Genomic DNA, 27,227 nt, shown 5'->3' on the forward strand with positions numbered 1-27,227 from the left:
CCAGCTTTTTACTCATTGGGATGTCAGTACTGAATGTCAAAAGCGTCAGTAAGAATTTACCTTATTCAAGTTACTCACCTGGTGTATTGCTTCTGCAGCTGAGGCTTACATCTTTGCACAACATTGCATGTTGCCAGATGAACTGTTTTCTCACAGCAACTCAGCACCTTCTGCAGCACTGCAGGAGTTCTGAAACAAGGTCTACCTTATTGCCTTGTGCAGCACCAAACAGAATGAAGCCCAACCTAATCATGTCCAGGCCCCACCAGATAAAGTTATGGTGAAATTACAGGTGTAGATGATGAATAATAGTTCTGTTTTTCCTCGAAGCAGTTTCCACTCCATGTAAACCATTTCTTTCCTACCCTTTTTGACTGATAAAGTTTGGAAAATTTGTATTCATTTTCTGACACTTCAGTTAGGAGTCATGAGTTTGTGCAGATTTTACGTCTGTGCATTTTTAGAAGTAATAGCAATGCTTACTGTTTTATTCAGCTGCATGGAGAAATGCAGCTTCAAGAGAACCCCCACATCATGCTTTGGGTGTTCATGTCTGGGGAGGGAGGTAGGAGGACCATTTGAAAGAGCACTGCACAGTACGGGCACCAAAAGCAGCAAATGAGTTTCATTTTCAAGTTTCTTCTTTGGATGTATTTGTAATGTTCGCCTGTGTCAGCTCTGCTGAGGTGGCTTCTCAGGTTTTAAATTAATATTGTTGTAATACCTTTCTCTTTAATTAAAAAAGAGAGCTCCCTCATAGGAAATTTCATAAAACAAAACTCATTAGTAATAAACAGATTAAATCTTTATCAGTTAATCAACACTATAAACTTCTGAGTGTTTGGAGAGCGGTGTGAGATAACACTGTCGTCATACTAAGAGTGTTTGAAATTATTAGGGATCCCACTGTGCTGTTTGGGTGGTGAGAAAATAATGATTGAAGATGGGCCCCCCTACAGTGCTCACATGTGAATTCCTCTAAAGATGTGAAAAACTGGATTTTATGTTGTCCCCATCTCTAAAGCAAATTTTTTTTTTAAATAGTAGGCAATGGTGGTGGGTAGTGCCAAGCAAACTCTTAATGATGGTTGTACCAAAACTTGTCACAATGCCACAAAGTTTTTGAGCTGGTGGTTGGTGAAGTTTTAGAGACTAATCATGGGTTGGGAGCCTTGCTGCTTTCTCAGATCAGCTGGTCCCAGATGATCTCTCTGAGGCTTTAATGTGTGGTGGAACTGCACTGTGAATTCCTCATCTTCCTCCACCCTGAATCCTCAACACAGTCATTTCTATCAGGGCTGTGGCAGCCCTTTCATTACACATGTGCTGGAGTTCTGCCCTGGTCCAGCTGTCTCCTGTGGATAAAGAGCAAAACTTCCTGTGCAGATGGAAGATACCAGTAGCTTTGGGCAGGAACCTCTTTGAAGGAGGTTGGGCATAGTGGAGCAGGACAGGATAAAACCTGTCTGGCTGGTAGTGTATCAACACCTCCTAATCTTCTATCATTTGGAGTAATACACATTTAGAAAGTTATGCTATAAAATGACTGGCATTTTCTCCATTGCTATTAGGAACATGTCAGAGCTCCTCTGTGTCACCCTAGGGGGTTCTTTGGAGCCATTGGGATTATTTGGGTTCTTTCCTTTAAATATATGAAGAATTAAAGTAATTAAGGGTGGAATAAAAATAGGAGCAGTGAGAAAAATGAACCCTGTTTTTCCACATCCAGCAAACTTAGTGGAATGAGTTAGCAAGAAATTATGAGAAAGGGACAGCAACTGGGAGTCATACATGGTTATTACTTTTTCATTTCTCATATTTTGTCTTTATTTGGTCACTGTAGCAATAATTACATATGTTTTGTCACAAAGGTGTCTATGTAAATCAGTTTTGTTGTGGCATGAATTACAGCATCAGTAATGGTATTATCAAATATATTAAGCTTGGAGCGCCCTTATTGCTTAAAATACACAGTAAAGGTTAGGTTACACTGCTGCTTCCAGAGATCTAAATTCAAGTACACTGTTGGAGTACAAGTGAATTGGCCATTCTTATTTTATTCTTCATATACTGATGTTGCATAATAAAATGCAGCCTGCTTGATAGATGTCTGTTCTGGAAAAACAAGAGTCCCAGTTCCTGCCCCTTCTTTAGAACTGAGTCCATAGGCAGCTGTAAAACAAATAAAACCTCGTATGGATGGTCCTATTAAAGAGGTGGGAACTGAACTGCACTGATTAATTTGAGAGACATTGGAGAGTGTTTCTGTTTAGAAGTCTTTAGCTATTGTAGCACTATGACTTTTAAAAATCAGATGGTAGGTGTTCTCACTTTTCTGTCAGTTCTTCCAACCGGACATCTGTGTGCAAAGTATCAAATTTTAAAAACATCCCTTTCTTTTCCTCATGGTGTGATATGTCTTCATGTAGTATGTCTTCAAGCAATTTTTGCAAGGTTAAATTGTTTGTGACAACTTCCTTTATACTTATAATTACAGTCAGCTCTGTGAATTAAAACATTTTATTAAATATCTTTATGAAATGCTAGGTACAGATTTCCTGAGAAAGGAATGAGAGGATAAAAGGACTCTTGCGTCCTTACTAACAACCACATAATGCATTTTTGTGCCATGTGTTTGGGACCACTTCTGCCTTTGAATCTTGTTTGTGCATTTGGAGAAAGAAGCACAGATACTTTTTGGTTTGTTTTTTTTTTTTTAAAAAACTAGAGTGGAAGAGGCTAAATGCCTTGGCTTGGCTAAAGGGACTACTTGCAAGGGTCCATGTGATCCTTCTGATCCTGTGGCTTTCCTACAATACTCTGTCGGTCATTTGCAGGGTGGGTGAGCTCCCAGTCTCAATGGAAGGGCCTTAAACTCCCTGCTAAAAAAGATGAATGTGTTCCATAATTATCATAATTTATCTATTCATCTTGTCTCCCTTACTTTTTCTGTTCTCTTTCTTTTTTCATTTCAGGATGGAGTAGGTGTAGACGAGAAGCTATCTTTACGGCGGGTGGCCGTTGTAGAAGATTTCTTTGACATTATCTATTCCATGCATGTTGAGACTGGGCCTAATGGAGAACAAATCAGAAAACATGCTGGACAAAAGAGAACGTATAAAGCAGTAAGTAAAAAAACAACTAAAAGTGGACATGAGTCTCTAAGAATGTGAATTATTTGGGCTTAGTCACATGTCATGAGATTTGTGGTTTTGGGTTTTTTTCCAACTTTATTAGTACTGCAACCCTCACCCTCAAATTTATTTCAGACATCTTTCAGTAATGCATGAAAACATATAGTTTAGAAATCACATTTTCTGTGTAACAAGGGCCAGATCCATCGATTTAAATAGAGATTCTCTCATTGGTACAAGAAAAGAATTTATTATTTCTGTAATGGTTTGGCAATTTCTCTAATAACTCTGTCTTAATTAATTGTTGTTAAAAGGATGAAGTGTGAAAGAAGACTTAGAAGGTATTGCCACAACTTGTCTAAATGAGTTGCTCTATTTCAGCATATGAATTAAGTTGCCTTATAGTTTACAGCTGCAGACTAAGAATAACTAATGGTTTAATGGTATGAAAACTTGTAAATGTTCTAAATTCAAAGGGCTGGAAAGCTACTAGGTATAATAAGGGAAGTATTGAGAGGGCAGCTGTCACACCTGTATAAACTGACTGAATAGAGAAAAATTATCGTTTCTAAGATTTTTAATTGCATGTTGTTGCTTGACCTAATCAGTTCAGTCACTACCTTAAAATAGCTATAAATAGCTTTTGTGTTAGTGACACAAATATAACACTTTGTTTTCTTATGGAGAACTAATGAAACATTTGCTACACTCTTGCAAGGTGCTTAAAACGTGTTCTTGCCTGGACTTGGATAACCAGCCTTCCTTGTGCAGGGCTGTGATAGCGCCAGGAACACTCAGAGGCTGATCTTGGTGCACCTGCCCAGCTGTTTCCAGTTGCTGAAGCAGGAGGAGCTACCCAGAGTAGCAGGGCAGGGGCCCCCAGCCCATCACACAGCCCTGGCCAGGGTGCAAGGCATTTGAGGTACCTCTCCCTACAGTCCCAGCGGGACAAGGCTGGCATGGGGCTGTGCACAGGATCCTGAGGTGGCCTGTCACCCTGAACACAGTGTTCTTCATCTTAAAAGCAACCTGCAGTTATGTCAGCTGTTTTTCATCAGGGGTCACCAAAATGTGGGAGAACTCCAGGTTTGTGATTAAATTTTAGCTGTAAGAAATAGCTGTTCTTCCATTACTATTCCTTTTCACCTATATAACAGTCTTTTCTATGTATTTTTGAATCCCTTCACAGATGTTTTATTTATAGGCTATTTCAGATGGTTTGTTGTGGGATAAGCTCTCAGGAAAATTTCTTATGATTTTTTCCCAGTGGTATTGACCTTAAGATAGATATATGAAAACATCTTTCATCTGGATGTGCTTTTGTAAGGCTTGGAGTGTTATTTCAGGGTGAACAAACACAAACTGTCTAAATTAATTTTCATTTGGCACCTCAGCCATTTTGATACTTGCTCTTCTCTTTTAGAAAGCATTAGAAAAGTAATATTTTCCATTGGCCTTTCTATTTTGTTTTACTTCAGTAATCTGCTCAAAGGTATAGGTCACAAACTTTGTAGAATAATATACAAATGTAAGGAATGCTGCCAAACAGAAATACAATACTTCATGTCATCATCCTACAAATACATGCCAAGTATAATATTTACTACTGTAAGAATCCTATGATTGCAGGTCAGATAAGAAATTTGTTTATTGTGAACAGCATGAAAGACAACTAGTGTAACTTTGGTGAGGAGAACTATTTGTGCAGATTCAGTCGTTTCATTGAATGCCAATTTTATTGCAATTGAGATGTGAACCTGTGCATTGTTAAGGATGCCCAAATATAAGTTTGTGTCATTATCAAAGTCTGCAATATTTGTGCATTCATTTCATTGTGTATTAGTTTATTAAGGGCATTGAGTCATATTTTCCAGTGATGGGATTCACATATATAATTTTGAAAAACATCCATAGATTTAAAAAAAATGTAAAAAAGACTCCAGAAGAAACTAATTTCAATTCTTGCTCTCTATCCTGATGTAAGAATTAGATTAAGTAAACAGACCTCAAACTCTACCAGATCATCTGGGGAAATGCATGCTCCTTTTATTGGACCTGTCCATTAAAATGCCTTTACTAAAAATTAAGAGCTGTAGTGCCAGTCTGTTCCAGGAAGCCACATAGTATCTACCTTCTCTGTGGCACTGTAAGGAGGAAAAAGGTAATATCTCAGATTACTGTCTTACAAAATGTTACACTCTAAAAGCTTTATAAATCAAACTGAAGTACTTTGGTGGTGTTTAATTTTATTAAGTGAATTTGGAACAAGAGTAATTTAGTCTTTTTTCTTTATTCACATGTCAAAAGTTAATCATCCGTGAGATCTCTGCATGTATTTATCACGCATGAGTATTCACCAAATAGTTTGAGTGAAGAATTTTTACAGGAGAGATGGTTGACAAACTGTATGCTGCAACTACTATTTGTTAGTCATAACTTCTGGCATGTGATGGTCATATTGCTTCTGTTCTCTGACTGGACAACCAAAACATTTTAACAAAGATTGTGGAGAGAAAACCACCACAAATTTGGTACAAAATTGCTAAATTCTGAAGTTCATAAATATTGTCATGGATTTTCAGTATCTGAGTATTTCTGAAAAGTTAATGGCACAGCCCTAAGAATTGCAGTGTATTGATTTCACGTGCATAATTTGCTTATATATGTGTGAGCCTCTATTTTCAGTAGTGAACCTCCTGCACTCAGAATTTTTAATAACATTCAAGTATGATTGGATGGATAATGAAATTATCAAAGGTGACTTAATTAACAATTGTTTGCATTTATATAGAGTAACAAACTAGGAATAACTAGAGCCTTTTTAATTTTTGATAGAGTCACCCTGGGTGCCAGAGTGCTCATATACATCAGTATGTGTCTCTGAAAGTGTGTTCAGAACAGCTTACAAATGCAATTAGTGAATCTGTAACTGCACTGCCTTGTTTGTGTTAACTGTGTGGAAATGAATGGCACTTTTACAACTGATTGATTTGTGTGGGACTTCCTATGGCAGAGCTGTGCAGGAAGATAAATAGGATATGGTAGTTTGTACCTCTAAAAGAGCAGTGTATTAGAAAGGGAGCCCTTCTGTTTTAATTGGAGCAGCAATGTACCAAGATCAAACTTTGGGATTTTTGACACAAACCCTATAGATAAATTCAAGAAGTATCTGTTCTTCAATATTTAAGTTTAGAATGAAGTCCCATTCTCTTCTTTAGCGCACTAAAACATCATAAGGGAATTGTGCAAAGTCTGTGTATATGATGTGGGAGAGTAACTTCGAAAATATGCAAGAGAGAGCCAGTGTCCTATTTAACTGGTAGGTTTTGTGCTCAGTTCATGTGTATACAAGGTAAGATTGATGGGCTGTGGTCCTTGCCAGCATAACTGTAGGTAGGTCTACACCAGCAAAAAACCAGGCATGACTTATATATGTGAAACGAAACTAAGAACTTTTAATCATATCTGGAGTTTGCCAGACTGAAGGAATAATTAATATGATGCTTATAATCTCAGCTATTTTCCTGGTTCCCAGGGAAGTTTACAAACAGGGAAAACACTGAGGGCCTTGATCTGGGAGATAATTCCCTCACAAAGGCAGGATATGTGACACAGGGCCTGGCCAAGGCAGTTGCTCAGCAGGGGCACAGGTGACTAGGAAGATGCGGAAGGTGAAAAGAGCATGTTCCTTGGGCCAAGGAAAGCAGAAGTGCCCAAACAGGTCACTGCTTGTCGTGCATTTTCCCCCTGGGTCCTCTGCCAGGCTCCGTAGGAGGTGGGGTGAAATGTGCTGATGCAGGGAATGTGGTCAGGAGAAAGTACCAAGGATTCTCATAGGGCTGTCTCTGCTAGCAGTTGCTGTTACAGCTCAATGTCCAAGAGGAACTGCATTGCTTTGGATAGTATTTTTCACTTTCTGTTCTAAGGGAGTTATTTTTGTGTAGGCATCCCGCCCTGAAAGGAGAACCATGGGATCAAAGTGGGGACGGGGACGCACAGGGCAGAAGTGATAAGGAAAACAATCCAACTGGTTGTATTAGGAAAGACATGCAACAAGTGCATAGCAGACTTTCTGTGCCTTTGTAGAGCTACATTTCTTGATTTAAGCTGTTGAGCTATGTCTACAATTTAAACACGAGTGCTAAGGGGTATATCAGAGGTGGGAGTAAGTGGGAAAAGTTGTGGCTACAGTAGCAGCATAATGCAACAGGCTCAAGCTGTCAGGAGAACTCTGTGATTCAGTGCAAACCAGGAAAAAAAAATTGCCTTATACATTTTTCAAGAAACACCAATGGTCTGTGATGAGACTGAAGATGTAAAATGTCTATGCTACCACTCAGGCTGAGGTATGGGTACAGTTAGGCCAGATTTAGTGATCAAGCTCTATATTTCAGAGCAGATTTTATTTTCCTTACTTTTTTTTAATATTCTTTAAAAAGGTTTTAGATTTTCATTCATTTAAACAATTGAGTAGGTGCCTCACCTTTCTGTGTTATATCTGGACACATTTTCCCACAACTAAGTGCATCATCTAGCTGAGAACTGTTTGTGAAAGTCTCATAGCTACCTTAAGCACCTTAAATTCTATGTACGTATTCTACTTTTTACCTGTGAAGAATATTTGCCTGTTGAGCCTGAGTAGTCACTGTGCAAAGCTTTGAAACGTTACAGCTGTGAACTTGAGTTGTGAGTGAGGGCTATGATGTCTGAGCAGGAGAAATGGGTCAGTTTATAAGACTCCCAACTCATGAATGAAAAAAGCTACCGGGCTGCTGAGCTGGTAGAGAAGCAGGCTTGTAAAACATGGGGAAGATATTGATGTGTCAAGGGAAAGTAGCTTGAGGCAAGACTCTCATCGGATAGATATTACATAAATATGTAACATCTGAGGCACAACAGGAGTTTTTTTGGATGTGGGGCAATATCTGGGGTCCTGTACTTCATCCAGTTGTTGTGGTAATAAACGTTTCTTGATTTGGGATCAAGCTTTTGAGTAGCTTCCCTCTTTCCTGTCACCCTAAGAAAAACCTTCCTCACATTGTGAAACATGGGGTCACTCTTTTTCCCTCCCAAAACAGAATGAGCTTGTGAGTCCCCTTTGAGCATCACAGTGGGTGTCTTTTCCTTGGGGAAGAATTTTTTGACAGGTTGCGCTGTGAAAAATTATCATCTCCTTCCTGATCAAACAGGGCTAAAGCAGGTTTGGAGCCTGGCTGGTTTCTGTATAGGGCAGACCTTGTCCTTGGAGAATGGGAAGAACTTGAGGTTTGTGCAGGGCCTAAACATGCTTAAATTCTTGCATCCCTGCTGTTCTTGTGTGCGTGATGAAACAGCCAAGCCTTGTGCACTTTTACTCTATGGGTTGTTCTTGCTTCTGTGCAAAGGGCAAGTGTTGAGTGTCCTGGCAGTTGTCCCATTAACAGGCGTTTCCCATTGTTTCCCTCACAGAAAATGACTTTTGCTATATGGGGAGGGAAGGGAAGGGAGCTGTGAAGCACAAGTTTAGCACATGAAGGAACAACATTTTCCCCAGTATAGCAGGGTAGTGAGCTCTTGATAAAACTCCCAGAGGTAATATATCTGCTTTTCTATGTCAGTCTTCTATTCTGACCTCTTGCTAAGGAAAGGAGAGGACTTTGCTTGGCTGGCTCACCCTCCTGTCATCAAGAAACCAATTTCTGCCACCTGGCTTGATGGCTATGGGCCCAGGACAGATTACCATCTTCACTCTCTATCGTCCCTCTCTCTTTCTTTCCTCTTGGAAGTCTTCTTTAGATCATCTTTTCCCCCTTACCCTCCTTAATTAAAAAAATACAAACACATACAAAAAGTCTCTATTCTGACACATCTTTCCAGACTCCACATGCATTCTCCATGTTAATTCTTCAGGGGTTAATAGGTTCACTTGCAAAATTTCACTCCCTCTCCTCACACTTGTCTTTCCTGTTCTGCCATATGTGTCCTAAAATCTGCCTTTCAGTTTAGGACTTGTTAACGTTCCAAAAAAAAATGTAGCTCTGAAATCTACATCATCACAACATCCTGCACTTAAATCATCTGAATATTGGAGAGCATAAAGCAGATTTACCCATTTTCTCTGCCTGCAGTGATGCAGTAGGAATGCAATAGGCTTCCCATAGACTATTAGGGCATGCATTGATTAGCTCCAATGTAAGTCAGATTACATGCTCAGGTAGTGGATTACTTGCCTTGTTGTGCTCTTCATGGGATCCAGTAAACAGGTCTAAAAGGCCTTCATTGCTGGGTGATGTTTTGGATGGGTTCACACATGTCAAAATCTATATCATAGACTTCTTGGGAATGATGAAATAAGGTCATAAAAGTTTTGACTCTGAAATCACTGAAGTCAAATCACTTTATTTTCCTCTCGGTTCAGAGTTAAAATAAAATAAATGAAGGTGTGCATGGACTGTATTGTTATGAAATGTTTGCTTCTTATCTTGTAATTTCCGAGGCTAAAACAAACCTGTATTATTTTTGCAGTCTTTGCTTAATACTCCAAAGGCCTAGTTTCTTAATATATTTTTTCCCTTTACAATGTAAAAAGCTGTAAGAGCTATTCCTAGTGCACAATACCTAAATACCAACCTGCTAGAATCTGCTTATTTTGTGATACAGAATACATCCAGTTACAAGATAACACATCTCTACAAGCAGCAGAAGATGTACTAATGTGCAGTAAAAGCACCAGTAAGAATAAGGAATCCTATAAGGATACTTCTAGAGCTTTGTATTTGAAAAAAGTATACTTGTAATAAGATGATCTGGCTATATATTTTGTGTAGCTAATAGCCTTGAGAAGACAGCTAGAAGCAGGGCTGATGAAGGCAGTGAGAGTATACAGCATCAACAAGGACTGAGTCATTAGTGCATTCTTTCAGATAGAATAGAGGACAGAAACAATTTTTCCTGATGAGGTCAGACCACTAAAGTATTTCGGTATAGTTACTTAAAAAGTGTCATAGGCCTCCAGGTTGTACTCTGAAATACACACTTGCAAACTGGCTCCTTGAACTGCGTCTGTCCAGTCTTGTGCACAAGCTGGTAAACTCTGCTGAGAGGTGATATATAGGATTTTGTCTTCAGTCTTGTGCTACTTTGGTTAGAGAGCCTCCTGACTACAGCTGGTTCAGAGCATGGCCAGAGGGAGCAAGTGGCTATTTGCATCTTGTTCTGTAATGAGAAAGGCAAAAAAGAGTCTGCGCTGTTGAGGACGTGAAGTTGCAAGGGGGTGAGGTAAGCTTTTGTAAGCTTTCTGGCATTGAAAATTGGAAAGAGCTTTTTTCCCCTGTATATTCAGGCAAGATGACTTAAGGAAAACTGTGGGTTATATCCCCTATGTATCTATTTTAATATCATTCCTATTGTGTTATGCCAGTTGATACAAGCTGAAGTCTAGGAATGTAAGTGATTGATTCAAATTAGAAAGTAAACAGGGGAGAAAGTTGATGAAATCTGATGTTATTTAGGGAAGGGCATCCTTAAAACTGTGTTGCAGTGGGAGGTTGGAGACACTAGCATCTGCTCTGTGGACAAATTTAGTTATAAAACCTGGTTCCCTTATAGTCAGTGGAGCATACCTATCAAATCTGGGCCTTAGCTCACTTGGTTTCCATGGAAGATTTTCATTTTGTTTGAGCAGAACTGGAATTTTGACAGAGATGCTTGATTATAATAAATGGAGCATTCCTATCAAATGCAGGCAACTAATGAATCCATGGGTAGGCTCTATTAATTTCAATATAGTGCTAAACGTGTTAAATGTTGTAAGAGAGAGGTTGTTGTGTATGCGCACTTACCAATTTTCTTAATGCTAAATTTCATCTGATTTTAAGTTCTTTTTTTTAGATTCTATAAAGGAGTGTTTTCATATTTAGAAAGGTAAATAAGCATCTATTCTGTGGCATAAAAAACAGGGAAAAAAATCTGAAAATACATTTTTAGTAGGATCTCCCATTCAAAAGTGGCTTCATTTAATGCTATAATTTTATTTGTTTCAGGCCAAAAAAATATCTTTGCCAATTATAATCACAGAACAATTTTTGCTTTTATACTAATCCCCTTCTCCCTCCCAAAATAAGATTTCTGATATATAAGAAAATGACAAAAATAAACAGCCTAAACAGCAATATTATAAACATGATGGTATAATTTGCATTCCAATTTTATAGCGCACCATTTCCATGTATTGCCATGACACATGTCATATCAACATATGCTAATTTAAACTGTGCCTATTTTTCAAAATACTGTCAACTGATAAATTTGGTCCATGGAGTTTTAGGAAACCCAAGTTTCAACACAGGTTAAGTAGGTGACAAGCAGAGTGGAAGAGTGTAAGAGAGTTAAAATGGACCATTCTTCCTCCGTTTAGTACCCTTGTGAGGGGCAGGAGTGATTTGGACAGTATGTAATCCCATTTACATCCAGTTAAAGAAAGTTATCCGGTCTTTTCTGTAGCTGCAGTTTCATACATCCCATCTCCATCCTCCTGTGCTTCCTACAGACTTGCATCAGCCTAGTGCTTGATAGGAAATCAAATCCCACTGTAGGTTTAACAGTAAGGGAGTACAAGCAGATTATCAATTGACTCTCTTAATCTCTCTTGCTGGGACTTTGTCTTTCTTTAAGGATTATCTCCATGGCAAGATAACCACCTTAGTTGGGAAGAGAAAGGCTTGAGATTCCTTACAACACTTGCACTGTTCAGTGTATGTACATCAACATATATAATGAATCACAGAAAAGCCATGGCTTTGTCTTTTACTGAGTTGAAAACATCAAAGTTTGAATGTTTTCATCCAACTTAACCCATCTGGTAAAGCTGTTCCAGTGCACTGGAGTATAGAATTTTCTGTTGATATCTGGTTTGAATGTCTCAAGCCACAGTTGTTGCTGTTGTTTGTGGTTTTACACTCTGAAGAGTTTTTCTCTACAGTTTTTTAACTCCCATTCAGGCAGTGGTGGGCTATGATTAGATCTTTCTTGGCCTCATAACCTACATGAAACAAATGCACATCCCTCAGCCTTTCTTTCAAGGTTTCCTTTAGGTTCCAGCTGCTGTGGTGGTGTGCTTCAGAGCCCTTTCCTGCTTCTTGAGGTGTGGAGGGGATCTGTGAAGTGTGAGGGGAAACCTGGGCACATTATTCCGGCTGCTTTCTTACCAGCACTGAGTAGAGAGGGTCAATAACTTTTTTTGATCTGCTGGCCATACACTTAACATAGCCAGTGTGAAATGTAGTTTATCTGTGATCAGAGAGTATGCTGTTAGCTCATTTTCAGCTTGGCACCAACCTCCAGGTCCTCCTCAGAAAGGCAAGATATCTATAAAGATATATGTATCCTTGGGGGTGGGGGGAATGCAATCTTTAAAACCAACAATAACTGCTTCCTCCTCTCCCCTTTCAAAAAAGAAAAATAATCCCTCTGATGCCTCCTTCTGAGTATGTGATTGGAAAGAATGATAATGTTGAACCAGGAAACAACTAAAATCTGTTTTTTCAAGGTATCTCCAGGTAAAACAGAGTATTTAAAATCAATTGATTCCCAAATTCTGTAACTGTTAGTAAAAATAGCGTATTTACTCCATAGTATGAAATCACAAGCTTTCCAAAAATATTTTCACAAAACATTTAAATACAAAGTTAAAATAGTAAGGAAACTGTCATTGCTGAGTCCTATATCTGTCTACGTATTGTTACAACAAAAATATATAGAGCACAGAAGCCAAGTACTTTCTTCTTTTGACATAGGTTATAAAAAAAGAGGTCTCTTTTCAACTTTTTTTTAGAACATTCCACAGTAGGGTGGCTGTTATGTATGAATCTTTTTGCTGAAAGGAATTTGAAAAGAACTGTAAACAAAACAACCCCCCTTTTGATATAAGTGGAATTTTGTTCAGTACCAACTGTTAGGAGCCATTAGATATAAATAGGCAGATTGGATAGATGTTTCTTGAAATCTTACATAGTATGCAGAACATGCTTTCATTGTGCTTCCTGGCATTAAAAGATAATATGCCTTATTTGGAAATATGATGATCAGTTCTGTTAAATCATGTTCAATCAGCTTATATAATAACACCTATATTTTGTTATTCATTTCAGATTTCAGAGACCTATGCCTTCCTACCGAGAGAAGCGGTGACACGATTTCTAATGAGCTGCTCAGAGTGCCAGAAAAGAATGCATTTAAATCCAGATGGAGCGGATCATAAAGGTAGTTTTAGTGTCAAATAGTGGGATGTAAAGTAATTTTATTTCTAATACCCACTTATATTTTCCTAGCTTAAGTGAGGGTTCATAAAAATTTGGTAGACTGGAACAGTTCAATAAGTCAGATCATCTCATTTACTTAAATTGGAAGGTAGTGAATCTTCTGCTTTCACTTAAGGATGGAGTGTAATACCATATGCACCCTTGATAAAAAGATGATTTTATCTGGAGGAAACAATTTATTTTGCTATAGAAATGTTTATATTGGGGGGTAAGCATAAGGAATAGATAGGGCGTATGTGCTGGAGTCACTTGGGGTAGAAGAACACATCACTTTTCAGGGTTTGAACTTGTTTTTGCTTTTTCTTTGGGAGACTTCCATCTGTACAGCCTAAAAAGGGATTGAAAATACCAAAGTTAGAACTAAATGACATAACAGTCTGACTTTGACTGCAGAGTAGGCTGACATAGCCTCCACAATTAACATGTAATGCATAATAACTATTTTTGTTGCAGATAATGGAAAACCTCCAACTTTGGTGACCAGTATGATTGATTACAACATGCCCATTACTATGGCTTATATGAAACACATGAAGCTCCAGCTACTAAATTCACAACAAGATGAGGTAAAACTGGAAATCTTTTAAGTTTGGTTTTCTGTTAAAATCTTTAAGGCAAAAACCTTAATAAGTAAGAATAGGGGTCGCTTTTGAAATTTTGAATAAAAAGAGAGAAAAAAGATGGAAGAGAAGTAGATGGAGAATCAAACTTCTTCAGAGAGAATTGAGGTTGAATTATATTTATTTCTTCTCAAAAATAATTTTCTTTCTGATTTATTCAGATTTTTTCCACATCTTAAGAAGTGCTTCATCAAATGAATGGCACCTATTGAATTATTTGTAGTAACCTCGTTTTGCTAAAAATTTGTTCATTTACCATTTGAGCTGCCAAATAGAAGCTCAGATATGTGCCAGCCAAAAAGCAGTTCTACATTCTTTGTCTTTCTGCCTGACTATATTTTTAAATAAAGAAAACCTACAAAATCAAACTTAGCGGCTGAATTATGTCAAGACCCTGATTGACTCCCAACTTCTGCAGAGTCAGCCAGATTTGTTTTCCTAATAAGTATGTATGGACTATTGGTGGAGATTTCATGAATCATTCAACAGTCCATAGAATGGGGATTTCATCACTCTTCTAGAATATCAAGATCCTTTTTTTGCTTTTGCCTTTTTGTTTTTCAGTTGGAGAGTGTGTAGGGAGAGATTCCCAACTCAAAGTTCTTTGTGCACAAACACATCCTGGTCGTCTTTCCCTCCTATTGAGTCCCACATTACGTGCTGCCCCTTTTCCAGGATCTGGCAGCAGGGTTTCAAGTAGCAGGAGAGAAGAAGCTTTATTCCTGCAGCAGAGTTAGGACTTAAATGACTCCTTGGTTTTTCCACTTCTTCCCTTTGAGAATTGCTACTTCCACAACAAGGTCAAATGCTCATGCTGCATCAGGGCCACCTGCCACAGTGCTTCTATAGCCTGAATGTTTTGGTGTAGTCTTTCTGATCTGATGACTGAAATCTTTGTTAAACCAGTTTTTCATCTAGACAAACCAGTGGCAATGATATGGAGGCAGCAAGAAGTACCATTGCTTGGTATTCCTCTGACCAGCTCTGTTGTTACTGTGTATGAAATGCCTGTGGTACTGGATTTATGAAAGTAATTTTTTATATGTTTTAGTAATAGTGTCTTTTCCAGGGCAGAGTGGGCACAAGAAAAGTTCTCAGGACAATCCTTATGTCTTTTCTTAAAGCAGAGTTTTGCCAAGATTTGCTTTTTTCCCTGGGCCATACATTTGTTGTCCTGAGAACAAAATGACAGTGAAAAAATTGTAGCAAAGCAGTAGGATTTCTGGTTCAAACTATTTCATGTACTTAAAAAACATTCTTGAATTTGTAGGAAAACTCTGTTTCCAAGGTTTCATCTATCATATCTGTATTCTTGTGGAGGGGGTGGAATTGAGACAGGAGTAAACTTGGATCCCACAACTAGCTAGCACAATGACTGAAAGCCTCCTAATTTTCTCATTCTTGATTCAACATTTTTAAGCTGAGGCCATCCATGAAAGGGAAACAGGCTTCATCTAAAAGGAGAATTCATCACTGTGTGGGAATTTAGAGCCATGCTGCAGCTAGTATAAGGATGCCAGCTTTTCTTCCCATGCCTGTGTGTCCATGAAGATTCAGATACATGTATACACAGTTTGGGAAGTGAGGTGGAGATATTCTGCAGAGTGCCTGAGGCAAACAGAATCTGCCTCTGTGTGTCATTTTATACCTATGCAAGAGTCAACCAGAGCTCCCTTTCTGGGAGCACATGAAAATTGCCTGAACTCACAATTGAAAAATGTAAGCTGCTGCTTGCTGGTTCCTGCAGGATTCAATGAGAAATACCTCTGTGTTTTAATAGAGGCACAGCATTCCAGAAGGTCTGGAGGCGTTTGTTTCCTTATATTGCTCTTCGAACAAGCAGTGTTCATTTTCCATAAACTTCAGAACCAGCTTGCATGTGCCCTGGCCCTGTCTGTCTGGGGCGGGAGGCACCACGGTTCTTCTGTGAGGGCGGTGTTTGGGTGTTTGCTGCTGCTGTAACTGGGGTGCTCCTTCCTTACGTAAGGCAAGACAGATAGGTGCCTGCTAGAGAAGTCCTCACTCTTCCATTTAGTTTTTTACAAATCTTTGAGAACAAGGTATGTTTGTTTCATTATTTGTCATTGTCCTGGTGTGACGGTGCAGAACGTCATTGCCTTGTGTGTTGGCCTACTCTTGCTCCTGAATGGCACTTGGCAGTGCTTCATCCCAATTTAACGTGAGTCATGACTGCAGGGAACTTGCTTTCTGAAAACGAGAGGAATGCCCATGCAAACTGGAAACATTGCTGAGACTCAGGAGAGGAACTTAAAGGGCTAAGCACTCAGAAAGAAGAAAGCTGTATTCACATCTGTAGTAACTAGTTCATAACAAGTACGTAGTAAATCATATTCTAAAGACTGCTATTTTTCTACATCAGTTCTGGTGAGCAACTCAGAAAAATAGTCAGAATTCTGTCAGTTCTGGTTTTGTTAAAAAAATGTAAAAAAATTAATTGGAGAAATATTTTAAACTGATCTTCAGGGGATACAAAATTATTTGACATATTTTTCTGTAAGTTCTTAAAAATACTGTTCTTCATAACAGGAGTAACCATCTCAGCAAAGTTGTTTCTGAAAATGTATCACCTTAGGTTTGTACATTGCCTCAGCGATTTACAGAGCAAGACTTGCGGATGCTTAATTTTTAATCCATGAGTGGACATGTGAACTTTATTGGGACTGAAGCAACTGAAGTCAAACAACTGTCTGAACATTTTCTGGACTAGGTCCAAAACTGTTTTGCTTTTATAAATGGGGACAATGATCAGGATTTTGACTTTTTGCCCTCTGTTATCATCCCTAGTTAGCTGCTAGGGACATAAGTAATTAAACTTGATGGATAAATCATATTAAAGATGTATAATGTAAAATAAATTTGCAGTGATTCTCATGTGATTATATTATTTTGGTTTGCCATTGACTGTCATTTGACCATGCTCAGAACTGTTATAAGCTGTATAATTTTCATATGTGCTTCTTTAAACAGAATAACAGTGTAAGGGTGACATCATGTCAAGGGAGTTTGATATTGGATTCTTACTAGGTCAAGTTGTCATTTGGAAGTGTCTTAATGTGAGTAGTTATGGTTTAACCCCAGCTGGCAACTAAGTACCACACAGGCACTCACTCACTCCCCTCCCTGCTCTGGTGGGATGGGTGAGAAAAATCAGAAAGAAGTAAAAACCCATGGGTTAAGAACAGTTTAATAATTTAAACAAAATAAAATATACTACTACTACTGCTATTACTACTACTGCTACTACTAATTGTAATGAAAAGGAGAGAGGGAGGGAGGAATAAAACCCAAGAAACACACGTGATGCTGAATAGAATTACTCACCACCCACTGAATGATGCCCAGCTAGCCTCCCAGCAGCAATTGGCCCCCTCTGGCCAACTTCTCCCACTTTATACATTGGGCACAATGTTCTGTGGTATGGACTATCCCTTTGGGCAGTTTGGGTCAGCTGTCGTGGCCATGCTCCCTCATGACTTCTTGTGCACCTACTTGCTGGCAGAGCTTGAGACACTGAAAAGTCTTTGGCTTAGGGTAAGAACGGCTTAGCAACAACTAAAACATCAGTGTGTTATCAATATTATTTTCACACTTAATCCAAAACACAGCACTGTACCAGCTACTAAGAAGAAAATTAACTCTATCCCAGCCACAACCAGGACAGTGGTCATTCACAGCGCTACCGACCTCTCTTGGAAAAGTAGAGGATTCAGACAGGGAATGTAGAGAGGTCTCCTCAATCTAATTTGAATAACAAGGACTTATGGGGTCTCTAGTTACCAGTACTTTTTTGAAAAATACTGTGGAAACAGTTAGGAGAGTGGGGTAATGGAGTATCCTCATAGCTGAACAAGCTGCATCTGTCATATTGTCATAATGCAGTGTTTTCCTTGCTCTTCTTTATGTGTTCTGCTTGTTTGCTTATATACACAAAGATTTAGCATGATTACACTACACACCAGGTGTGAGGGAAACAAATGAAAGGAGAGTGAACTGCACAGATAATGTGAAGAGTGTATGATGTTTTCTGACATGTCTCTGAATCTTTCCATTTGCAGGATGAAAGCTCTATAGAAAGTGATGAGTTTGATATGAGTGACTCAACTAGGATGTCAGCTGTGAACTCTGACCTCAGCTCAAATCTGGAGGAGAGAATGCAAAGTCCTCAGAACCTCCAGGGCCAGCAGGATGGTAAGGCTCCCATTTCCTATGGAATATGCAGCATTGCCTTGTCTTTTTTCCCCACTCTGTACTTTCATTTAGTACCTGCTGTGTCCTTTTCTTCATGATGTTTCATTAGGTAATTTGAAATATATGTTCCCTATATCTCAGCGTGAAGAGGATGAAGTTGGGTTTTTTGCAGTCTAATTTATTTGTTGCTTAGGCAACAGGTGAGTGCTTCAACCATTATATATTAAGTACTATTATTTTACCATATATATATGTGTGTGTGTGTGTGACCATACACAGACATAAAAGGAAATGAAACTCAAACCTTTCTGAGGCAATCCAAAAAGCTGAGAAAGTTGTTTTTACTGGTTGAAAGGAGGGAGAGTAGCGTGACAGAAGATAATATTTGAGAGATAGGAACTGGGATGTGATATTCAGAAGAAAGGATGAAAATGACAAACTCCAGTAATGAAACAGAGGCAAGAGAAAAAGGAGCGAACAGCATTGTAAATTTGAATGTTAACTATTTCTTGGTTACAACACAAAGCTAGTTTCTTAGTCAGAGATGAAAGTTTTACTTTGCATAGAAGTTACATAGCTGTGTAGTCTTTGATTTCAGCCCTTGTTATAGAAGTTAGATTAGCCTGGTTTGGAATGAACTTTTTCCTTGGTTATGGAGCTCGCAAGTAACCTGTCTACTACAGGCTGTGTCAGTCTGTAGTTAGGGGCTCCTGAGTGACATGTGAATCCACAACACCCAAAGAGCAGGTCTATTCTATTGGTATTAGAAACAACACACTGACATCCTGTACTTGTTACTTGGTAATTTCCTGATCATATGTGCCAGTTTAGAAGTGTTTCTTATATTTCTCTAGAACACTAAATATATGGGATTTGACAGTTAACCTGGATTCTTTGCAATTTGTGCATCATGATGCTAGTTGGTGAGATATTTAGATGAGAATGAGTGTGGTGCATAGTGGCTGATAGGATCTGGTCATGGGTAGGACCTTTTGTTGGGTTGCTCTCTGGACAAATAAAGGAGTAGGATGTCTGTGATAATTTGATAAGCCAGGTTCTAACCACAGCTGCCTTTTGTATGTGTGTCCTCAAGCTACCACAAAATCTGTGCGACTTTTACCTTAATTTCTGTCAGCGTATGTTCACTAAAGGAGCAGTTCTGATGCACATGATGTATGGAAAGCTAGTTCACGTTCCTGTTGAAGTTTGACTTTTCACAGGGCTAATGTAATAATATTGCTAAGTTAGAGGTTTCAGGGATACTTAGGAAGGTGGCATTTTTATGTATCTGGCTTTCAGTGCAATACTGTGCTGTAGAGGTTGTATATTCAATGTTTCATATATATAGTGTTTCCTAATAGTAATTGTGTGCTTGAGTATGTCTGAAATAAAACCTGTATCTCAGTACGGTAACCTGTGAAGAAATGCCTGTCATACATGTCTTAATACCTGCTGCAACCAGATGCAAGTGCCACATCTAATCATATTAGAACATAAGTATGAATGATAAAATGCCACAAATCTGTCACTTGCTATTTGAAATGTATGGGAAATAAATGCACTGTGGTGTTTGAACTGCAGGTAGTGTGATCTTACAAAATGGCCTTAAATCTCTCAGCTTTCCTTCTCTTCTTCCCAGATGGTACTTGCACACCTTCCTAAAGCAATCCTATTTTTTGCTTCATCTTCTGCTAAAGCATCTGCTGATAGAGGGATTTGAAATAGCAGTTCTCTTCTGGCTTCATGGTTTTCCTTTGCTAGCTGTTGTTAGGTAGCAAACCTAGTGTGGCTAGTTAGAGCAACACTCTTGTTTCGGATGTGGGAGAAGAGGCTGAAGAAGTAACAGAAAGACATTAGAGAAGGGGGAACGTAAGAAGAATGATAGGAGAGGGCAGGAAAAAAGAAGATCGAAGAGAAAGATGAGTGTGAGGGATGGAGGGATGGAAGTGGGAACAGAAAGGTGGGAAAATAAAAGGGAACTCAAATGAACTTAGCCATACAATTCCTTTTATTTGCTGCACTGTAAAATGTTACGAATTTATACAAAATTATAGCACACACTCCCCAAAATCATCACCAAAGCATGAATCTGTGTGTCTAAAGTGATTCTTGCTCCCCTCCCTCAAACATTCTGTATGTCAGCCATCACATTCAGTTCATAAAGACACTTGGCATTTGGCTCATCTGAAATGTGTTTGCTGCATTCTGGCAGGTGAAAAGTTACTGTTGTGTAAGGTTGCCTGTGCACACAGTTGGAAATGGTGTCTGTGGTAGAATGGGACAGCACAGATCTTCTGCTGCCCCAAGCATGCCCTCTTTGGGAGAATGATTTGCTAATGGGAATCATTAGGAAAACTGCTGCCTGGGGTAGATTAGTGACAGGTCTGGTGTGATGTGTTTTTTCACTTTGCTTACCTGGCTTTCCACGTGAGGTAGCATGAGAATATTTTGGGTCACCCATTGTTTTTTTCCCAGGGATTTCAACTGGTTTTGGTACTAGAATATAAACAGAGTCTATGTACCCTAGAGGAACATAATAGTGAGCTGGGCCATGCCACTGAGGGACAGATGGATGCTCCTCTTCTGGTTCAGTTTGTCAGAGCATCAGAATGCTGACACTGTCTACGTAAAAGGAATAAGATGCTTTCATATCCTTACCCCTTGAGGGTATACCTGCATCCTTTTTAAACAGGCATTGGTCTTTGGGACTCCATTAGAGAGCTCATTTTTACTGCATCCTGTTTCTCATGGTTAGGTTGTTTAAACTTAAATAGTACAAAGGGAAGTAAGAGAGCAACTTACAGTATCAGCTGAAAGCAATAGACTTCTTTGCCCAGAAATGCCATGGTAGGTAAGAAAAATGCTGAGGAGGAGGACACAGAGATGGAAGGTGCATATTTGCTCACAGTAGGTGGGTGCTGGTACTGCACAAAAGTCCTGGGATCTGCAAATGGACTGAGGCTTCATAATATTCCTTGTATGAATATTGGGTTGAAAGGGAACAGGGAATTGAGGAAGAAATGGAAAGTGGGGAGAGTTGGTGCATTGTATCTGTTGCCACAATACTGCTAAGGACAGTTTCCACTTTAAATTAACCTTTGTACACTTTTAAGGACAGTTTCCACTTTAAATTAACCTTTGTACACTTTTAAATAACAGGGCCTTGAGTCACGCCTGCTGAGGAATGGCTGACAGTAGCATCCTGAGCACCTGAAGGGGTGATATAAGGATGGGGAGGGATTTGGAAAAGGGTTGCTGCTCTTCCCTGGGGAGTTAGAAAAGGAAAGCATCTCTAATTTGTAATTGGTCCATTCCCCAGCTAGTAGTGGGCTACAGCTCTCTGCTTAGCAGTGCCTCAGAGGTGTTTTCTGTAGCAGCCAGCTGGATAATAGAGCTGCAAATTGCAAATTTGCACCCTCTCTCCTTGCTTGCCCCTATTTTCTTGCTTTCCCAGACATGCCACAGCTCAGTGTCCTAAGATGTCCTAATCTCAGACTACAGACAGCAGGCAAGGATTGCAGAGTTGGAAATAAAGGAGCTTGTATTTTTTTTTTTTAAGTTAGTGGTTCAAGCTGTAAAAAAATGATGTTTTTTACTGAAAACTGGCCTCTAGATAGATCTGTCAGAAGAGCAGAAAGAGCTTCTACCCTGGGACTCTTGTTGCCCTTGCCTGTTAGCTGGAGCCCTGTGCAGAACAGCTGTGTGTGTTTGCTTCTGCGCAGTGGTGGTTCTTGAGAGATGTGTAGGGGGATACTCTGATTAGAGGAAATTAAGAACATGCACAACTCTAGAAGTGAGAAGAGCTAAGTATAATTTTTACATTGCTTTTTTTGTTTTGTTTTTCACTATGTGAGCTATCAAATAAAAATCAGGGATGAGACTACTTGACTGTAACTCAGTGAAAGAAATAAGATTAATTTATTTTCTGTATTTCTCACTTTACTAAGGTACATTAAAACATATCAGTGCTTTGACTGGATTTAGGTGGAGGGACTGTGTTCTCTTCAATCTAGCTTTTAGAAAAATATAGTTACATATTCATACAGAACTGCATCTCACAGGCACTATATGGGGACTGTGCTTTTAGCAGCTAGCTGTGACAAAATATGTCAGGATTCAACCTTTAACAGGGGTTGTGCTATCACTTTAGCTGTGGAGATTACTAATAAGCTTTTCCTGGTTGTATTTTTTTTCAATTTATAGAAAATTGAACAATAATAATGTCATGAAATGGAGGATTATGCCTTCAAGTAGTTTGTGGTCACTTGGATGGTGCCAGTTCTCTTTCCCCAACATGTTCAAATTGCCAGCTTTTATACAATATAGATGTAGGAAACCTGGCTGTTTACATTAACTATTCCTTTTGCTCATTTGGTGTTTTTGACAGATACAAGTACTGGAGTCAGTCATCTAAATACCTGGTTTCTGCATTGAAACTATAATCTTTACACGATGGCTTCACCTGAAACAAGTAACATTAGCTGATTAAGTTGTCAAGGGTACAGACTTGCTGTTGGTTTACCTCTCTGAACTAAGTCCAACCAAGTATTTAATCCATCTTCCCATTCTGAAGCGGTTGTACTGTCATACTTCATTCTGCTTTTGTCTTTATTCCACTGTGACTTGGATTCCCTGTCTTAAAACAGTGACTTTTCTTTTTCTCAAAGCAATTTAAGTGCAAGATATGTGAGTTCAAATACAAACTGCAGGCCAAAGTGAAGACCGATTGGTGAAGCAGCATAGTGGAGTAAATTGTCTCTTCTGTTGCCTACATATTGGCCCTGCTCTTGATCTTGAGTTAAGTGAGAGGTAAAAAAGTTGACACGAGAGCAGATGATTCCCAGCACTAAATCCGTGGCAACTTTTTTGTTGGTAATTAAGACTTTTCAGTGGAAATGTTATTTTACATTAATTTAAAAAATCAGTTTACATCAATAGGTATTGTGCTTTTAATTTTAAGCACTGAAAAGTTTTAGAAATATGCTTGTTTCATATGAGGCCTAAGTCCACTTGACTTCAGTAAAGCCTCACTAAAGATTAGCTGAACTGTTTGCAGAGTTTAGGTGTCTTTTACTTAAAACCTTTACTTCTTTAGTCTTTAAAACAAAGCACTTGACATTTCTGTGGTATATGGGATAGAGTGAAATTACCACACAAAGTCATAAAGCCTTATTAAAATATTAAATATTAAAATATTAAAATATTAACATTAAAAATAAACTCAAAAGCAGTCTGTCAGTTTTCCTACATGCAATCTCATATACTTTTAGAAAGCCTTTTCATTTGGGGGATTTTTTTGTGACTTCACTGGTTTTATTTGCAATCTGTACATCTATACTAGCAAAGTTTTAATGCTAGTAGAGTTGCTTATTATGCTTATACATTATAGAAGACATTGGACATACAAACTTAAGAAGCATTTTACTCCAAAGAAAAAGGTAATTTTTGCTTAATAGTGAGGTAAGAGTTTTGGTAAAACGGCAGATCATTTAAAATTACAATTGAGCTAGGACCAAGAGATATGACTGAATTTTGTGATATATTTAAACCTTCCAGTCTTGCTCAGGCCACTGAAATTTACAACATTTTGGGCAATAATCTCACTTCTTATGACTAAGAGTGAAACAATAAACGCCAGTTTTCTGAAAGAGATCTAAGATACCTGCCTATCTCATGGCAGTGGAAAAGGAGTACAGATTTAATGATCTTTGATGTTTTTGCCAACCTTAATGATTCTATGATTCTATACAGTCATGTCCAGGCAATACTAGGAATACAGCACCTTATGCATAGTCTTTTGTGATCTCACTCCAACTTCCCTGAGAAAGAAAGCCCACCTGGATGAACAGGTTATATCTTTCTCCTATTCTGGGAAACAAAACATAGGTAGCAGAAGCTGAGTGAGGGCAACAACTGCATCCCAAAGACCAGGGCTGAGACAAGCTGGCAAGAGAGAATGAGGAAGGTCTCTTCTTCATCTGCTCAGCAATCTGCTCTGAGGGTAAGCAAAGGTCTCCTCTCTCTGCAGCTGTCGATCTGTCACCTTTTGCAAACACCAGCTTTGTTACTGAATAAAGCAGAAGACAGCACAGTCACACATATATGTTTCTGAGTAAATCTATGTGTTATCTCACAGATGTCAAAATCACAGAGGTTTCTTTAGACAGGGAGTTAGTTAAAATATGTTGCTCTGTCTGCAAAAATCAGTATCGTCTTCACCTAAGCAGAGTCAAAGTGTACCTGAGAACCTGGCACATAGTGCTATTTTACTTCAGTGGAGCTACACCTAGGGTGATTTAGCTCATCAGACTTGTTTTGATATGTTATTATTTGCATAAACCAATGCGTTCTGGTGAAAGGTGTCCCTGCCATTGGCAGGGGGATTGGAACTATGTGATCTTTAAGGTCCCTTCCACCTGAAACATTCTATGATTCTGTGATTTAAGAAAGGAGGAAAATGGTGAAACAAAACAAGAAAGTCAGAGAGTAGTGGAAATCTAATTTCAGTGGTGTTTTAATGGCTTCTTTAGAAATGATACCTTATCGGTGCAAAAGGCACTGTGAGTGACACTGTAATGACACTTGAATAGGGCTACAATGTCACTGACAATGTATTGAGCCTGGGCAAGAGCTTGAAATGTCCCTGCAGCTGCATTAGAAACTTTCAGCCCTTAACATCGTTAAGGAGAGCTGGGTAAAATTTTCAGCAAATCAAGTATTTTAATGGACTGGCTGCTGACGAGGCAGCTGCTGTTTGCTTTGTCATCAGAATACTGAGCTGATATATGAAGCACTTCTATTGTATGAGAGATGAAAATCTTCCTTTGACTTCCTATGTAACTCAAATTTGTTAAAAATTAAGCCTCAGTGTTTCTCAATGGAGAGCACTCCTTCCTTCCTGCTGGACCTACCTAATCATACAAGGGTCCCAAACCAAGATTTGGACATGAGCATCCATCCTGAAGCATAGCAAATTAATTAATTTTACAACTGGCTCTTTTAATATGCAGAGTTACTGCATTTTCATTTGCTAGTTCCAAGCATCTTGTGAGTTGGATGTGCTGAATGTCTTCTCCCTGCTCCATGTTACTTCCGTGTGTCTTATTCCATCTTATAGTAACTTGTGTTCTTTTTTTGATGTCTCTGTTTGTTTCTTATCTTATACTGTAATTTGCTTTGGAGACTAAAATATTATTAAACATGAATTATGCATTAAGCAGAGTCTCTGTTAGAGTCTGAGTGGTCTGTTGCAACCAGGGAACAATCTTGTTTCCCGTACCATCCTCCCAGCTGCACAACTGTCACTTTCTATTATGCTTGCCTTGAACAATTGAGTGTGGCTTGTAATGACAATAATTGCCTCAAAATTGTTTGTCATGTTTGCCTTGTTAGCAACAAACTACTAACTGTTGGTTACAATCAAGTTCTCAGCTATTACTCCATAATTACATCAGGGAATACTTGCAGCCAATAATAGCTGAGAAATTAGAATTTTCTTTTCACAAGTAATGCTAAAATGCTTGCACACCATTCACTCTATTCACAGCCACTCATTTTTACATCAGTAGTCTAGTGGTGAAGCCTACACCTGTGCAAAAGGCTAGCTGCAGACCTGTGTTCTTTTGCATCTTCAAAACAGGTCTGTGAGTTGCGCTGGTGTTGTACAGGTCTTCTAACAACAGATATCTCACTTTGGCAATAATACTAACCAACCAAGCTGTTGTTTCCTTATGCGGGTACCGAAGGGAGCCAGTTTGCTTTTGATTTTCATGTGCAAGTCCTTGTAACTAAACTTAGCGGGATTTCTGAAAGCATTGGTTGGGTTTGGTTGATATTTTGTGTTCTTTTCCCTTATCTTAGCATATCTCAGGCTTTTCCCTCCCATTTCTCTGTAAAATCAATATAAAGGAGGGACATTCTGCTGCGGGGATATAGTTTTGCTTTCCACTGCAGGCACTTTATCCAGTTTATCCTTTCATATGTACCAGTTTACCTTAGCAGGGGCTATGTGCACAGATTGTTTGATTTAATTTGTCTACTTCCCTAAAGTATAGCAATATAGGTGCAGATTTTTTTCATAACTACTGTTAAAATGCATGCTAGGCATTGACTCTCCTTTTTCTTTTTTCTTATTATGTTTGTTATAGAATAATATAATAAAGCATTGGTTTTACAGTAAAAGGAATGTAAAAAAATGTGCTTTAAAGAAAATTAAATTTACCCATTGATTATTCACTGTGTTATATTTTAATTAAGGAAGCTATTAATTTATTTTTTTTTCTGAAGAGGAAATTCCCTGGAGACATTGGACTGTCTTGTGAAAGATATTTTTAATGGAAATTTCTTTGAAGTATTTCTTGTTTGATAAAATATTTGCAATTCTGAATGTCTAAAATTAGTAGTACTTTTTTAACCAAATTCAAATAGTTTGATTACAAGAAGAGAGTAGTACTTTTTCAGCACTACAGTGATTTTTAATATTAAAACACATAGGAAGTGGTTATATATATATTTCCTGAGATTTTTGAAGCGATGTTTTCAAATAATTGGTTTAATGTCGCCGAATAGTAACCATATCTCTTATTTGGAGGCAGAGGGATGTGCCATCTCTGGCACTTCTTAATAACAGGAAGGAAGAAATGATGCAATAATCCTGAAAATTTCAAGATAGGCTGAACTCCAGTGGTGTCCTCCAAGTATTTGTGAACACTGATAGCCTGGTGTCATAGTTTGAAATTGGCCCCCCTTGAGAGTTCGAGGGGCTCAGAGGTGATTGGGTGCCAGGACAGTGTTTCCTGGAGAGCCAGTCACCACTCATGTTGTTCGCTTCTGCTCAAAAATCATATATCACAGCACCAGAAATGGTTGGCAGTTCTGTCTTGGTTGTTTTGCTGTTGGTGTCTGCTTTGTGTAGGTGGACAAGGCCAGGGGGTGCCTGGGCTCCCTCTCTTCCCCTCTGGGGGGGA

General features: G+C 38.7%; 1 protein-coding gene across 5 annotated transcripts in view; it reads left to right on the top strand.

The window, feature by feature from the left end:
* Window positions 1–27,227, top strand: part of NOL4 (nucleolar protein 4) — a 190,158-nt gene that overhangs the window by 31,649 nt on the left and 131,282 nt on the right. For all 5 annotated transcript variants that reach the window (XM_064654042.1, XM_064654057.1, XM_064654048.1 and 2 more), the window contains exons 2-5: window positions 2,976–3,125; window positions 13,262–13,373; window positions 13,886–13,998; window positions 18,129–18,261. In XM_064654042.1, the coding sequence (XP_064510112.1) occupies window positions 2,976–3,125; window positions 13,262–13,373; window positions 13,886–13,998; window positions 18,129–18,261 (508 nt within the window). The remainder of the gene's footprint in view (window positions 1–2,975; window positions 3,126–13,261; window positions 13,374–13,885; window positions 13,999–18,128; window positions 18,262–27,227) is intronic.

This window comes from Pseudopipra pipra, chromosome 1 (assembly GCF_036250125.1).
Source record: "Pseudopipra pipra isolate bDixPip1 chromosome 1, bDixPip1.hap1, whole genome shotgun sequence".
In the NCBI taxonomy this organism is placed as follows: domain Eukaryota; kingdom Metazoa; phylum Chordata; class Aves; order Passeriformes; family Pipridae; genus Pseudopipra; species Pseudopipra pipra.